General features: G+C 59.0%; 1 protein-coding gene across 1 annotated transcript in view; it reads left to right on the plus strand.

Moving 5' to 3' along the window:
• Positions 1-16,701, plus strand: part of RXRA (retinoid X receptor alpha) — a 251,977-nt gene that overhangs the window by 113,731 nt on the left and 121,545 nt on the right. Inside the window, exon 2 of the mRNA XM_050760113.1 lies at positions 14,821-14,917. Within this exon, the coding sequence (XP_050616070.1) occupies positions 14,890-14,917 (28 nt within the window). The 5' untranslated portion in view covers positions 14,821-14,889. The remainder of the gene's footprint in view (positions 1-14,820; positions 14,918-16,701) is intronic.

The raw sequence follows: 16,701 nt of genomic DNA on the forward strand, positions 1-16,701 counted from the left end.
CATCCCATTGGTCATGAGGTATCGCCTTCTTAATTTAATGTTGGATTTAATTTGTCAATATTTTGAAAAAGATCTTATTACATTTTTAAAATATGTTTTTCTTAAATGTTTAATAAAAGACTTGAATGATTGATAGAATTCACCAGTGAAACCATCTGAGCCTGGAGTTTTCTTTTAGGAAGGTTTCTGATAACAAATTCAATTTCTTTAATTGCTGTAGGGCTGTTCATATCTTCTGTTCCTTTTTGTGTCAGTTTTGGTAAGTTGTCTTTTTCAAGAAATAGTAGAATTTCCTCTACATTGTCATGTTTTTGGTACAAAGTTGTTTTTAGTATTCCCACATATCTTATTAATGTTTATAGGGTCTGTGATGACAATCACTTTTTCATTCCTGAAAATGACGATTTTTGTACTCTTTCTTTTTTCCTTGACCATTCTAACTAAGGGTTAATCAATTTTGCTATTTTCAAAGAACCAGTTTTTGCCTTTGTCAACTTTCTCAATGGTCTATTTGTATTTTATTGATTTTTTTTGCTCTTATCTTTATGATTTCCTTCCTTCTACTCACTTCTGACTTAGTTTACTACTTTTTTGTTTGTTTGTTTTTTGAGACAGGGTTTCACTCTGTCGCCCAGGCTAGAGTACAGTGGCACAATGATAGCTCATTGCAACCTTTAATTCCTGAGATCAAATGATCCTCCCACCTCAGCCTCCCAAGTAGCTGGGAGTTCAGGTGCATACTACCATGCCTGGCTAATTTTTAAAAAGTTTCTTAGAGACAGGGTCTCACTATGTTACCCAGGCTGGTTTCAAAATCCTGGGCTCAGGTGATTTTCCCTCCTGTGCCTCCCAAAGTGTTGGGATTACAGGAATGAGCCAGTTTACCCAGTCTCTTTTTTTTTTTTTTTTAAAGTCATCTTAAGGTGAAACCTTAGGTCATTGGTTTTAGATCTTTCTTCTTTTCTAATATAAGCATTTAATGCTATAAAGTTCCCTCTAAACACTGCTTTAGCTGCATCCCACACATGTTGACATGCACGGTCATTTTTCAATTGCAATTTTATTCCCTATTTTTGGAGAGGGCAGGCTAGATCCAGAGGCCACGTATGTGGTATCATTTCCAGGCACTAGGGCAGAAATAGGCCCATGATCGGGTGAATTCTTGCAGTGCTGGCCTGCTATGGGAGCACTGGGTCATATCACGGATTCCTGTACAAACCCCATTCCCCTTGGGCTCCCTCCACCCCAACGTCTCAGACCTCACCAGCCTCCTCTCAACAGCCCTTCCCAGCCTCAGAAGTTTCCAACAATTCCTGACTCCTCTTTGGAGCAGGGATTAGTGCCTGTGGGGGATCTATACTGCCTGCCCCAAGCCTGCCTGCAGCCTGACCCTCTCTGTCCATTCATTCTCTGCTGCTGTGGCATGACCAGCTAGCCCTGTCTTGTCACACCCGTTGTGCCATTGCTCCAGGCCACTGGTCCAACCCACGTGGTGCCAGAGTCTATTCCTCTCTCTGGACCTCTGTTTCTTCCTGCATGAACTAGCAGTCTTGGTCCTCATGGCTGGCATGAGTCCCGTCCTTCTCCTCACTTGGGGATCTTTGTCTCCTCCTCCTCTAGGCTGGCACTTGGTAATCACAGTGGCAGCACAACCCACAGTGCTTTGGTCTCCTCCTCACTCTGGTCCTTGCAGAGACTTTATTGCCCCATTATACAGATGAGGAAAGGGGGTTTGGAGGTGCTGAGAGCCTTGCCCAGGCTCATGGGCACATGACTCATCTACGGAAGCATGGAACGTGCAGGACAGGTCTCACTGCCGCCAAGAGTTGTGGCTTCCCAGTAGCAGGGGCAGCTCTTGGTAAGCATCTAGAAAGTTGGCTCGAGGTTAACATGGAAGTGGTGCTGGTGTCTGCCTGTTCTCGCTGGAGCTGCTGGCTGGGCCCAGGGCTGGGCCCTCTGCTGTCAGAAGGAGTGCCTTCTCCTAAAGAGGCCCTGGCAAAGGCACAGGCCGGGGAGGCTGGCTCAGAGGTCTGGGACACATGGCTTGAAGGAGAAGAGTCGGCCTCCTTCCTTGGCCACACAGATGAAATCTGGGGCGTGTCTGGGAGTTCTCTTCCCACAGTCAAATTCTAATTTTATTAAAGCAAAAGTACATGATTTGCCGTAGATGTGCACTGAGTCCTGCTTTTTGGCCCTACAACTCCCCAGGGGGTGCCACTACGGGTGCCCATTTTACAGGTGAGGAAGCTGAGGCTCAGGGCCGAGACTTGTCCCAGGACACAGCCAGGAGGTGGTGGAGCCCAGATCTGCCCACTTCCATGGGCCAAACCACAATTCCCTTATCACATGGGGCTCCAACCCATCTTGGCATACCCTGGAGAGTGCTGGTAACCGAGGCATGGAGGCCTTGCCCTCTGAGTTCCATTTCAGAGGGGAGAAGCCAAAAGTTACCTGAGGCCAGTGGGGACCAGTCTCAGTCCCCTCGGAGGTAGCCACAGCATGGATCTCTTCCCAGGACACACTGGCAGCCCCACACAGAGGCCTGAGAGCACGCTGGGGGGCAGTCTCAGCGTTGTGGGCACCGCCTGCCAGGACCCAGCAGACCCAGCACACCGGTGAGAGGGTCCACCTGAAAGTGATAACAGACTCGTTCCAAGTCAGCAGCATCCTCTGAGGGCTTCGTTCACCCAACATAGCAAGGACGTTCGGCAGGTACACAGGACACCTGACCTGCTTCCCGATGCTGACAGCAGCCTTCACGGAAGGCCCTGCCACCGAATCTGGAAGGAAGGAGGGTGCCACCACGGCGCTCATTCTGGGCCTCCTGGACGCGGATTTAACCTGAAGTGCTTAGCAGGCCCCACTGGTTCTGCACCATAGCACGGCCCCCAGCAGTGTAGGGAGGGCCGTCTGGCCAGGCCGTCTGTTCAGCACCTTCGCCTGCTGGACTGAAATCTAGCTTAGCTAGGAGCAAGGCTGACTGTAAAAAGAGAAACTATTCAGAGCAGCTCAGGCTGGTGGTCCAGGCCTGGGGAGGCGACTCGTGCTAATTCCTCTTCAGACGCCAAAGGGGGTAATCACAGGCGTGGCAAGGCCGAGAAATCCTGTTAGTCCTTTGCTCCCCAGGGCTCCTGTCGAGTGGCTCCCTGACAAAGCAGCTCCAGGGCTTCCTGAGGACAGCAGGCTTGAGGCAGGCGGTGTGGACCCCCCACAGGCACTAATCCCTGCTCCAAAGCAGAGTCAAGGGCTGGGCGGCAGCCTCCCTGGGCTCCAGAGACTGCTGGAAGCTTCTGAAACTTGGAAAGGCTGCGAGGCCCTGCACACGGGGTGGCATGGGCAAGTCCCTCCCTTCTTCTGGAGCCTCAGAGTTCCCATGTGCAAAACTGCGGGGAGGGGCGGGGTCAGGGGAAGAGAAGACCTCCAAGGCGGTTAGGGGGGCATCTGAGTCTTGCTCAGGGCAAGGGCTCTGCATTGCTCTCGGGTCCTCTGGAAGGCAGTTGGGGCAGGGTGAGGCCCCTGGCTCTTCTTGGGGGGCAGGGCACCGTGGCCCCAGCAGCTGAACTGGCCTGGAGGGTGCTGGGGTGGGTGTGTGTGGCAGCTCCCCAGCTCCTCCCCTGAGGAGGTCAGGGTAGCTTTGCCCTCTTGGAGCCAGCCCCGGCGGCTTCCCAGGCCCCACCAGCACAGCAGCGGGAAGCAAGTCACCCCCCCTCAGCAAAATAGAGCCAATAACGGCACCATCTCTGCTGGGGAATGAAGCGCCTCAGGTGGCCACACTGGGACGCACCACCCACGTGCAGGTCCCTCTGGGCTCAGAGCCCCCTTTCAACAGCCCCTCAGCCTGGGGATCAAGGCCCTTCCAAACCTGGGCCACCCCAACCTCCGAGAGGCTCCCCACTGAGCACCCAAAACACCTGTGACCCCACACCCTGCCAGTGCCCTTCCGCTGCCCACCTGGCCCCATGCCCTCCCTTCTCTCCATGGACCTGCCGCCTCGACACCTGGACAGAAGGCGGCTCTGGTCCCTTATCTCCTGCTCTGTGAGTATCTGGTCACCGTGGCAGCCATAGGTTGGCACCCAGAATCTGTGTTGGACGCCGGTGCTTCACCTGGTGCTTCCCGGTGTTCCCCTCCTCTGCCCTGTTCCCCTCCTCTGGCCTGTGTTTCCCTCCTCTTCCCTCCCGTCGCCCACAGGAGGTGCTGCAAAGCCTGCGTGGCATTGGCGGGGTGCTGGGGTCCGGAGGAGACCAGCCAGTCGGCTGTGTTGGAAAGAGACGGCCCTGAACAAGAGCCAAGCGGTTTCTGCATCAGCTTTTAAAACCACCAAAATGAGCTCACTTGTCGTGCTGTGGTCCAAATATTTTGGCCATTTAGATGCAACCTTCTGTGCTTCTGAAATGAGGTGTATTATTAATCTCATCCACCCAGTGACAGGGTGGGCAGATCAGACAAGGATCCTTGCAGCAGGATGGGGAAGGGTGAGCATGTTCTTATCGGTGCAAAGCTGACACAGGGTGTTTCCAGAATGACAGTGATGGAGTGCAGCCTGCCTGGGGGAGGGGTGGCTGGGAACCCCCTGTGATGAGGAGGGCATGGGCACGGGGGTTGCTTAGGGAGGAGAAGAGAGGCTTCTAGATACACGGTTACTGGCTTCCAGGATGTCACATGGGGTGACACGGCAGGGGGTTTCTGCAGATGGGCTTCTGAGATAGGGCGATACGGCCAGCTGGGGTTGGCTGCAGGCTCTAGGAGTTAGGTTCCAGATGGATTTCAGACGGGACTTTCTTGCTAACCCTACTTTTTTTCTGATTATAAAAGTAATAAAGACTCCTTGAGAGAAGGAGGCAAAATACAAAGGAGAGTGTGAAGCCCCCATCGCTCCATTAACGGTCACCAGTGGGAGGGCGGGAGGTATTTTCCTTCCAGATTTTTGTGTATACATTTATAACCGGCATCCTTTTGAGTGCAATGTTAACTGCCTTTTGTTTTCACTAAGCCATGTATTATTTTGAGCACCCATTTTGGGGGAGTAGACAGCCTGCACCGTGGTCAGCCCGCAGACAGGCTGCACGGATCCAGGCACCTCACAGGCTCCGAAGCCCACGAAGTGACCCCGCCCACGATGTCAGAGGAAGAGCGTGCCTGCTTGGCTAATGTTTCTCGGAACCTGGAGAGCGGAGAGGACCCGTGGCTGGACTGCTGTGTGTCGGGGGCTCTTGAGGCCAGCCTGGTGGCCAGCTCCTTGGCACTGCCAGTTGCAGGGGCTAACCACCTTGTGACGGACAGCCCGCTTCCCCCAGGATCTCTTGGCTCTTCCTCTCTGCTGAGTTGTGAGAAGGTGTGGGCTTGGTGAGGCGAGAGCTCTCCTCTCTTCCAGTGTCCATGTGGTCACTCTGACAGCAGGAATCCATACTGCCCTCAGCCAGCTCACAGCAGGAGTCCATACACCCCCCAGCCAGCTCACAGCGGGAATCCATACCCCCCAGCCCCCTCACAGCAGGAATCCATACCCCCCCCAGCCCGCTCACAGCAGGAATCCATAACCCCCCAGCCAGCTCACAGCAGGAATCCATACACCCCCCAGCCAGCTCACAGCAGGAATCCATACCCCCCCAGCCAGCTCACAGCAGGAATCCATACCCCCCCCAGCCCCCTCACAGCAGGAATCCATACCCCCCCAGCCCCCTCACAGCGGGAATCCATACCCCCCCCCCAGCCCCCTCACAGCAGGAATCCATACCCCCCCCAGCCCCCTCACAGCGGGAATCCATACCCCCCCCCAGCCCCCTCACAGCGGGAATCCATACCCCCCCCAGCCAGCTCACAGCAGGAATCCATACCCCCCCCAGCCAGCTCACAGCAGGAATCCATACCCCCCCCCCCCCCCCCCCAGCCCCCTCACAGCAGGAATCCATACCCCCCCAGCCAGCTCACAGCGGGAATCCATACCCCCCCAGCCAGCTCACAGCAGGAATCCATACCCCCCCCAGCCCCCTCACAGCAGGAATCCATACCCCCCCAGCCCCCTCACAGCAGGAATCCATACCCCCCCAACCCCCTCACAGCAGGAATCCATACCCCCCAACCCCCTCACAGCAGGAATCCATACCCCCCCCAGCCCCCTCACAGCAGGAATCCATACCCCCCCCAGCCCCCTCACAGCAGGAATCCATACCCCCCCAGCCAGCTCACAGCAGGAATCCATACCCCCCCCAGCCCCCTCACAGCAGGAATCCATACCCCCCAAACCCCCTCACAGCAGGAATCCATACCCCCCCAACCCCCTCACAGCAGGAATCCATACCCCCCAGCCAGCTCACAGCAGGAATCCATACCCCCCCAACCCCCTCACAGCAGGAATCCATACCCCCCCCAGCCCCCTCACAGCAGGAATCCATACCCCCCCCCAGCCAGCTCACAGCAGGAATCCATACCCCCCCCAGCCAGCTCACAGCAGGAATCCATAGCCCCCCAGCCAGCTCACAGCAGGAATCCATACCCACCCCAGCCAGCTCAGAATGGCCCTGGGGCCCTGCTGGGAGGCACTTCTGTTCCCCTCCTGCCTTTCTGAGTGTAGAACTTCTTAAGAGCTGAGATCCAGGGTCCAACCCAGCCAGGTGCAGCTCATGGTGAAGAACCCTTCAGGCAGCTCCGTGCCCGTGGGTTCCGGGTAGCGACCTGTCATCCCATCCGTGGATGGACTTGGCCAAAACGGCCCTGGACCCACCCAGAAGATCAGGGACAAGTCTATCAATGCCAGGCCAATCTGGAAGTTTTGGGCCATGCTTAAATTAGTTAAGGCTGGGGCCCGGCCACGGGCAAGCTTGCCTTTCGCACAACTGCTGGACTCCCTGCTGAGCATGACCACAGGCCACGGGGCTGAGATGTTCCCTGATGGAATATGCCTTGGAAAGCCTTGCCCTGGCCGGTCTGATGATTCCATTCATTAGGATGTTTATTGAGTGCCCATGCAGGGCTGGCCGGGGCTGGTGACTGTCCAGACATCTCATTCAAGTCACACGAGGGTGCTGCAGGGTCAGTCCTTTCAGAGGGAGAAACTGAGGCTTGGGGTCTCGCCCATTGGCCCACGGGGGACTCGGGATCAGAGAGCTCCGACCCCTGGGCCCCTCAAAGTCCAAGATGCCCTCTCCCAACACCTAGCAGGGTCTAGCATGGATACACAGGTGCGATTAACCTGGAAAACACCACATTTTTTTTCTCAAACACTAAATATCCCCAATCACAACAGCAGAACTTCAAATAGCAACCGTGCCACAAAAGCAAAATGAAGTCAGCTGACCCCTGGGGTGCAGAAATCAGACGGAGTCCAGTCCTCCCTTGGCTGCTGGCAGGGCAGGGGGAACCTGGGGGATGCTGGCTTCCTTTCCTGGGCGTGTAGAGCCCTCAGCTGTTCCTATAGCCCTGAGCTTCAGCATTGCAGGCCAGAGACATGGGGCTGGGGCCCTGTGGTTACTTCCAGGGTTGGGTGGTCTGCAACTCTGTGGAATCTAGTGGGTGCCTCAGGGCAGGGGCCTAGTGGGGCAGGCTCTGCGGCCCCCAAGTGGCTTCAAGCAGGGCATGGCACCCCCATCTGACATCCCCTTTCCATGTTCAGGGGATTCTGGGAAAAGGCCTGGTAATTAAACCCTTTTAAAGCCCACTGGCCCTGGGCAGTTGTCCAGGGCATGGGACCCAAGGCCTCCTGGTCCGATCTCCCTTTGCCTTTTCTAGGTCTCTGTCACCCCTGGGCAGGAAGGGACAGTGATGATGGGAAGGAGGTGAGGACAGGGTGACGTCAGCCAGCCCACTCTGAGAGTGCCTGCTGCATGCAGGGGTCCAGCAGGCTCTGCGGGGGGAGCCGGGGAGCCTGAAACCCAGGGATCTTCTGCGCAAGGGAGGCCCCAGCAGGAAGATAGCAAGTCCCTGGAGTCTTGGGTGGAAGGCAGAGGGTCTGGTGAGAGCCCCACACATAGGTGCTCCAGTGGCCAGCCCTGCAAATGAAGCAGGAGGCTGGGAACATGGCGGGCAGGGGCCCAGGAGGATGGGGCCGGGCCTACAGCTTAGAAAGCAGGCACAGATGCTTCTTTTGGCTCCTCAGAGATGCTCTTTCAGTCCAGCCAACGACCTGCCTACAACAGTTGTGCCTCCACCCCAAGGAGTGGCGCTGGGGCCAGGCTGCGGACCCCTGGCGCTGGAGGGCTGCAGGCGGCTGGCTGTACTCCTCCTGGGTGATCTCATTTCCAGGGCAGCCCCTCCCCTCCCTGCATCTCAGCTCAAGCAGCTCCTTCCTTGGGGACCCTCCTTAGTGGGAGAAACAAAGGCCAGTTGTCACCAGGAACTGGCGATTCATCAGCCTCTGGCCTGGACTGCCCCTCAGGGAGTGTGGTGGCTGTCTGCTGGGGGCTCGGAGCTGGGGGCTGGTAGGGCAGGAGCTGGTGGGGCAGTGATATGGGTGGGGCGAAAAGTGTCCCCCCCATTCTAAACTTCGGGGGAAAGAAAAAATATTTTAAAAATGCTGCCCACCCTCTCCGTCCAGCAGAGATTTTTCTCAGTGTTGCCTTTGGTGCTTCCTACAGCAAAGCTTCCCAGGCTCCCTGGTGGGTAAATGCCCCTCAGCCTTCAAGGGGCCTTCATCCCTGGGGCCGCAGATTCATTTCCTGATAGGTAAACCGAGGCCCTGGTAGGGAAGATCATTTTTTCTAAGTACAGAAGGACTGAGATGTCAACAGGTATCGTGGTGGCCCACTAGGACTTGGAGAGAAGCCACTGACCTGGGGGCCGAGCTGGGCCCCTTGAAAATAGTGTCTGGGAGCATTCTGATCCCACAGCTGTGCCTAGTGTGGAAGGCCGAGACTGGAACTCCCAGTTCCTGCCCTCAGCAAGCTCTGACCCTGGGAAGACACGACCAGCCGAGAGCTAGAGGCACACGCAGGTTGCTGTGGGGTGCAGAGAAGCCAGCCCAGGGAGTGTGTGTGTGTGTGTGTGTGTGTGTGTGTGTGTGTTGGGGGCTGGGGGTGGAGATGGGCAAACTGCTGAGGGCCACATTGGAGCTTAGGCAGCAAGGAATGCAGAGTGGCCAGGTGTGGACGGCCTGCAACAGCAGTCTCTCCTGTGCTAGCCTGGGGGGTTCTTGTGGGAACAGCTCGGTGCGGGCGGGCAGGAGGGAGATGACGAAGGGAAGGGAGGGAGGGAGGGCCTGGTGAGTTTTGCTCAGGAGTTTGGACTTTATCCCAAGGGCAGTGGGCAGCATGAAAGAGTTTTTAAACTGGGAGTGCCAGGGTTGGGGGCAGGGGGTGCCTCCTGCTTAGGCCAGGAGAGGCTGGGAGCAGGCTGACGGAGACGGAGAGGGGGCGGGGACCCAGGCCTTCAGGGACCTAGCCACACGTGGCTGTCCTGAGGCCTCCTCGGGGAGGATGGCAGCCTCATCGGACCCTGAGCTGCAGCCTGGAGCCACACCAGGCCCTCCACGAGCCAATGAGTGGAACAACGTGTGCCGGGCTGCGTCGGCCCCCCCTAACTTGCTGGCAGCGTGGGGGCGGAGGGAGCCGCATTTTAAAGTACAGTTTCTTTTGATGCAAGCACCAAGGGGCGTTAGGCAAACTCCTGGGCTCGGTTCCTCATCCTTCAATGCAAAATGACTCTTCTTTACGGTCCCGTCAATAACCGCTGCCATCTCCCCGTCGCCGCAGAGGCCACATAGATCATATTTAAACCACATTGGTGGATGACAGAGACGTACGGATATTTTTAATCCCAACAGACTATTACGGTTCATATCATGTCTGTCAAATAAATATTATGAATCATTTCCCGTTATCTTTATGGGGGCCGCTCGACTACATCAGGGGGACCGGGCTCGGGGCCTTCCCGCACATCCATCCGCCTTGTATGTACACACATGTGCAGGGGGAGATGTATGGAGAAGGTGTCGATAATAAATGCCCCCGATAAAACACATAATCTCCTCGCCTGATGGGCATCTAGGGGTGCACGGTAGAGAGGCGTCAGGGAGAGGCGTGCCACCTTCAGAGCCAGGGAGGCTGGGCTTGGCCCCAGGTTGGGAGCATTGGCCTCTGTGTGTCTCCTTAGCTGTTGTGAGACAGGTTGTCATTCTGTTTCCCTGTAGTCATATTCTTATTTCTGTGATTAGCTGGTTCTTTTCTCTATCTTGTAGAAGAAGAGACTGATGTCTTGAGAATGCGCTTGTCCAAGGGCCATGTAAGAGTTGGTGGCAGAGCCAGGCTATGGCCTTCTCCTCCTGGTACCTTCCCCAGCACCCTGTTTTCCAAGTCTGTTACCTGTGTCCCTTCCCCCTGGACTTTGGTCTCACCTGGCACCGGCTGCTCAGGCCAGCCGACCTGCACTGTGAGAAGCGGGGAGGTGGTGCGGCTCATTGGAGGCTGGGGGCGGAGGTCAGCGGTTGTCTGGGGGCTTTCCTGGGGGTTCTGACCACTGACCTCAGCCCCGTGTCTGGTGACTGCGGTGCCAGAGTCACCGCGTGGTCTGGAGTCAGTCACTGCTGCTCTCGGCCTCAGTGTTTCCATCTGGGAAACGGGGAAACTGGAGTCTTGGTCAGCCAGGGTGGGGTTAGAGGGGATGGTGCCTGGCAGTGTGCAGCAGACTGGCACCTCGGAAACCTCAGGTTCCTCCTCTGCGGACTCTCAGAACTGCTCTCGCCCTTCTTTGAGCATCTGCGACTCCTCACAGCTGGTGCTGGGATTTGGTGGGGCTCTTTGGTGGCTCCTGGAGGGAACCCACTGTCTCTTGTCTGGAGCTGCCCTGAAATCCTGGTTCTTCTTTACACACCAGCTCCTGTCCCCTTAAGCCTCACTCACCTGAACTCTCTGGCTCAAGTGCCCATTCAGCTCTCCAGAATTCTGGAAGCAAGACCCCAGCTGATGACGGAGGTGGCAGTTGGCCTTCAGAGGACCTCACCTTTCTCTTCCCCTGTGCTGGTTTGGGTTTGGGGCGTGCAGGGCCAGCCAGCTGACTGCTGCCAAGGCAGATGCTGTCAATGGTGACTGCCCTGCAGGCCTGCAAACATTTTACCAGAGGCCCAGACCCAGGAGCAGAGGCGTCCTCTTCTCTTCCTCTCCCTCCCCTCCTGTCCTCTCCTTTCCCCTCCCTCCTATCCTTTCTCTTTCTCTCCACTCCGCAGAACAGGCTGGAGCCCAGGTGTGGACAAGTGGCTTGTGTGTTTCCCTCTAGACTGATGGAGAGATGAGCTATGACGGAGAAAGGGGGTTGGGGCTGGGACCTCTGGGCCTACTCCCAGTTCCATGTGGCCCTGCCTGGGGCCCCCTGCCTCTCTGAGCTTTCCGCTCTACTTCCCAGCTCGAGTCATCATCAGTCACCAAAGACAAAAGGTGTTGGTCCCCAGAGGAGCCACAGCGGAGGTGAGAGTCCCCGTAGGCCGAGGTGCTTGGGGACAGATCAGGCCACCTTGCCCAGGAGTGCCCAAGCCCTTGGCCTGCCTCGTTGGAGGCCAAGCTCCCCAAACTCCTGTGAGGTCCTGCTAGTGACCAGCTCAGGACCACATAGAGCCTCTGGAAGCAGCTTAGCACCCCGTTGGTGTCCTGGGAACTTCTGGGAGCAGTCCACCCAGACGCCAGCTTCCTCAGGCTCAGCCAGCACAGACACCGGCCTTTAAAAATATTATTCAACAAGCAATTCCCGGGACTGTTTACAAGACTGAGCCGAGACAGGCATACGAAATAGGCCAAAGTACCTTAAAAAGCATCCTTCAGGGAAATTAAAAAAAAAAACAAAAAAAGACCCAAACAAAAAAACAGAAAACAAAACCTTCTTAGATCACAGGTTGTGAAAAAATGGATATTACTATAAAAATAGTTTTGGCTGTAGCAGCACATGGTGGGACGGCTGGGGTGTTTTTTTCCATGGCTGGCTCAGACCTGGCCATTTCATATGGGGCAGCCACTATCCCGGGAGGTTTCGTGTAGAATCATTTGCACCAAAAAGTTCCAAACTGAGGGGGAGGATAAAAAATAGTGGCCGCAGAAATAACAAGCGGCATCGTCATTTTCCATCAAGGACCTGGTGTGTTTTCGGCGGCCGAGCACCCAGGTCCCTCTGCCCCATGGAAGAGAAAGGCAGGGCTGAGAGCCACTACTGTCTGTGGGCACAGAGGTTGGATGTGAGCCCAGATCTGCAGGACTCCGGACTCTGTGCGCTCTCCACGTGGTCTCTAGAGCAGGGGATGACGCCTTCTGGTGTTCCTTAGGAACAGAGGGCCCTTCTGGAACCTTCAGCCTTCCCAGGAGGAACCCACGTGGAAATCTGTCTGCGTGTGCCTCCCCGACTCCAAGCACCAACAGCTCCTGAGTCTTGAGTTTTCGGGGACAAGGAGTGAGATGGGGGTGGGGTGGGGAGTATAGCGTGCCACGCAGCCCACTGTTGGGAGGTGACCTCAGACACTTCAGCCCAGCCTTCCCACCACTACCTGGCGTGTCTTGACTTGCCAGCTGCGACCTGCTGCTCCTTCCCTCCGCAGGCCGCTGCTCGGCCGGCCCTGCTGCCTGGGCGGCCACTGCCTGACGGAACCTCCCTCCTCCAAAACCTGACTCAAGAACCAGTGATCCCAGAAGGCTGGACAAGGCCTTCCTCTCCCAGCACTGAGCACAGGCGAAGGGCCTGCCTAACTCAGCGTCATTTCACCATCATCATCATCATCACAATAACCGTCACCCCGAGCTCCTCCTCCTGAGGGCCGACCCTCTGTATTATCTCATTTAGTCATCTCAGTGAGTCTGAGGAGGGAGTGGTTGTCTCCACTTTACAGATGAGAAAACTGAGATACAAGGAGGGAAGTGACCCAGCCAGGCCACACGGTTGATAGGAAGTGGACCTGCAATCTGGCCCAGGCCTTGTCCATCTGGGACCTCCCCCCTCCACCTGAGTACAGTCAGAATGGGGCCAAAGCAGTGACAGAGACAGGCCTGGAACCGGCCGGGCACATTTGCGCAGTGTATGCTGGTGCTTATGGGGGCTCTTTCTCGGTCCTATCCTATGTTTGTCACCCCCTCCCTGGCAGGAGAAACTGTTTTAGAAGGGCAGCGGGTTGGGCCGGCATGCCATGTGCAGTGGCAAACTGGGTTTGTTGTGGCTGTGACCACAGTGGGTGAGGACCAGGTGTCAACCTCATCCCGGAGGGAGGCGGGCAGGCTGTCTGTTGGACAGGGTGTGTAAGGGGGACAGAGTGGCCTTTGGTAGGGGCCCAGGCATCAGTGAAGAGGGGGAGGAGGAGAGGGCTACCTTGGCCTCTGGCTGTGCTGGGGGTGGACTGCCCAACCAGGGCACTCCTGTCCCAAGTGGAACCAAGACCTCCCACTGGGACAGGCCACCGGACCCCTTGTGGAATCCAGCTCCAGGTGGCCCGACTTGAGGGGCACCCAGGCAGCAGGACACCTCTCTGGTCTTGGGCTGTTATCTCTGGGCGGTGTCATGCCTGTCCACACGCGGTCATCACCTCCTCACCTACCTCCCCATTAGCGTCCCCTGACCCTGGCCACCACGTGTAGCCTGCGTGACTGGTCAGCCCCTGTGCCTCGCAGCCCGGGCCCTTAGGTCTAAGCGGGCAGCAAGCTCGCGGTGGGGGCGCGGAGCGTGGGCGCGGCCGGGCGCCTCGGCGCCTGCTCAGGAAGGCTGGGCTTGGCGGCGCGCAGGTACCTCACACCCAAACCCGAATTCCAGCCGCCTGAGACGGCGGGCAGCGCGCGGCGCGGAGAAGGCCCCAGCTGTCCCGGGGCAGGAGTGCTTCCTTTCGTTTTCAAACAAATCTGGAATTTAAAAGTCAGGCAGAGAACTACCCGGAGTATAAAAATAGCCACCGGCCACAAAGTCTATGTCCAACTCCGGGCAGCGCCTGCCCAGCCTGGTGCCTTTGAAGAGGGGTCCAGGAGTGCGGGTTGATGAGGCGGCGAAGCGCGCGCCCCTCCTCGTTCCCGGTGGGCTCATGGGTCTCTCCGTGGGGGCAGGGCGTGAAAGTGGGGGATGGACCGGGGGGAGCGTCCGGAAGACGAAACCTTCCCCGGACGAGGAGCTCGTCCTCTGGCGTTGGGGCTCATCGCCACTCCCGGGCCTCAGTTTCCCCACGTGTCCGCAGCGGCGGGGTACGAGGTACGGGTGCCGCGGCCGTCCCGCCCCACTCTGCGCCTGCCGGGCCCGGGCCAGGGTCCCCGCGCGGCCACCGCCCGGCCGCTTTGTGTGGCCGCGCAGACAATGGCCCGGCCGCTGGGCTCCCGGCCCGGCTCTCCGCCTCCTCCGGGCCCTGTGCGTGCGAGTGTGTGTGTGCGCGCGAGTGTGTGGCGGGCTCGGGGAGGGAGTTCTGCTCCCGCCCCCGCCCCCGCCCCGCTCCCTCCGCGCCCCGCCCCCTCCCACGCCGCCTCCTCGCGGCTCCCGGGAACCCCTGGCGGAGGCGAACTCGCAAGTTTGCAGGGCGCTCGCAACTCGGCGGCCGGGCGGGCGGCGATCGCGGGGCGGCGGCGGCGGTGGCCGAGGGGGCGCGCTCCGGGCGGGGCCGGGAGGGCGGGGCGCGGGCCGAGCGGTGGCGGCGGCGCTGCGCCGAGTCCGCGCCCGTCGCGGGCCCCCCGCCACCCCCCCGCCGGCGCCGCAGCGCCGCGGTCGGAGCGGGGCGCGGGCGCGCGGCGGCGGGGGGCGCGGGCCGGGCGCGCGCGGCGGCGGCGCGCAGACACAAGTAGTTTACATTGTTGGGCGACTTTTGCAACAACTCGCCGCGCCGCGGCCTCCGCGCGCCGCCGCCGCCACCGCCGCCGCCGGCTCCCCGCCGCCCGGGCCCGGGCCGGCCGCGCCGGGGGCCGCCGCGCCCGCCGCCCGCTGCCTGCGCCGCCGGCCGGGCATGAGTTAGTCGCAGACATGGACACCAAACATTTCCTGCCGCTCGGTGAGTGCTCGCCGGGCCGGGCGGGGACGGGGCCAGGGGCCGGCGGGCGGGGGCCGGGGGCGCGTTGGCGGCGCGCGCGGGGGTCGCCGGCCCGGGCCGTGCTTGGACCCCTCGCCAACCTTCGCGAGAGTTCGGGCGCCGGGCCCGGAGGGGGTCGACCCGGGGCAACTTTTCGCGGGGCCCGGGCGGGGCTGGGCAGCGGGCGGGCGGCGGGGCCGAGGGGGCGGGTGGCAGGTTCGCCCGGGACGAGGAGGGGTCTCCCGGTCACCGGCGGCAGCCTGCGCCCTGGCGCCCAGCTGCAGCCGGGCCGCGCAGGAACCCGGCCGGAGCGGGAGGAGCAACTTCTGCGCTCCGCGGCTCCGGCCTCCCTGGCCTGGGGACCGGGACGGCGCGCTGGGCCCCGAGCGGCCTCTGCGCCGCCTGCCCGTCGGGCTGCGGCTTCCAGCAGGCCGCTGGCCCTTGGGTGTGTGTCCGCCCAGGAAACAGACTGGGACCCTGTTATCCCCAAAGCAGCCCACGCCCGGGTGGGCAGGGTCCCCCGGGAGCTGTATGAACAGAACGTCAGACCTAGGAAGACCCCATCCCAGAAATGGGGCCCCTCACTCTGGCAGTCCCGGGTGTTCTCCTCGGTTGGCTCTCCATTTGTGAGCAGGACAGCGCAGAGGGTCAGTTTCCCTCCTCCTCCTGCCATCCCGCCCGGTGGCTTCCTATCCCAGACTGCCCGCCAACTCCAGGCCCAGACCTGCCGAGGAGGAGGAGAGGGCACGACTGGGGCTCCCACCCATTGCCCTCCCAAGGGTTTGGAAGCTAGTGAGAAGGGGGAGACTTTATAAATGAGCTCCGGGAAGGATATTGCAGCCAGGCTGTCAGGCCGGGTGAAGGATTTGTGCTGAATGGAAATTGAAACAGCTGATTATGAATGAAACCCCGCCATTCTTAGCCCCTCCTGCCCACCCTCCCTACAGCCTGGGGTGCAGCTTGGCCACCCCAGGAGGTGCTCAGAGGCCAGTGTAGCTGCAGGGATGTTTAGTGAGATGGGACATCAAGGGGAGCCAGCATGGACCCAGCCCCTCCTGGATATGAAGGTGAGAGTCTAGTACCTCTACTACTCACAGGCAGGTGTGCTGCTCCGTGACTGGGGCGGGGTGGCGGGGTGGGTTCCAGGTTTGTCAGACCTGACACTTACTCCCTGACTCTATCATGATGGAGTGGTGGGCTTGAGACCTTGAATGAGCTCCAGGGCTCAGCCTCCAGGGGTGGGCGCTCATGCCCATTTTGCAGATGAGAAAACTGGCAGGGAGAGGCTGAGCCCCCAGGATACAAAGTGGTGGATTTGGGATTAGCACCCGCAGCTGGTGGTACTGCTGAGTGTGAGGCAGGAGGGAACGCTGCGCTGTCTGTGACTGAGTGCACTGTGGGGCAGGGGGGGCTGCCTTTCCCTGTTAAAGCTTTGCACTCACACATCTGCACACACACATCCACACGTACAGAGCTACGCTCTCCCAGACGATTTCTCTGGAACAAGAATGCTCAGCTCAGTGTCTGGCCCCCGGACGTGGCAGGGGCCTGGCTGGTTGCACTTCAGCTGAGTACTGAGAACCGAACAGGTCCCTGTTTTTAATGCCCTGGGTGGGACAGGGATAGTCCACGGAGTTGGTGTATGTAGGGTGAGGGAGCAAGGGTGCCCAGTCCCCATGGTGGCTTGCTGGAGTCCCTGTGAAGAGGAGAGGTCGTGCCTCTGAGCCACTGCCCCAGGGATCTCCCTGGGCACTCCCCTGCCACAA

This window comes from Macaca thibetana, chromosome 15 (assembly GCF_024542745.1).
Source record: "Macaca thibetana thibetana isolate TM-01 chromosome 15, ASM2454274v1, whole genome shotgun sequence".
In the NCBI taxonomy this organism is placed as follows: domain Eukaryota; kingdom Metazoa; phylum Chordata; class Mammalia; order Primates; family Cercopithecidae; genus Macaca; species Macaca thibetana.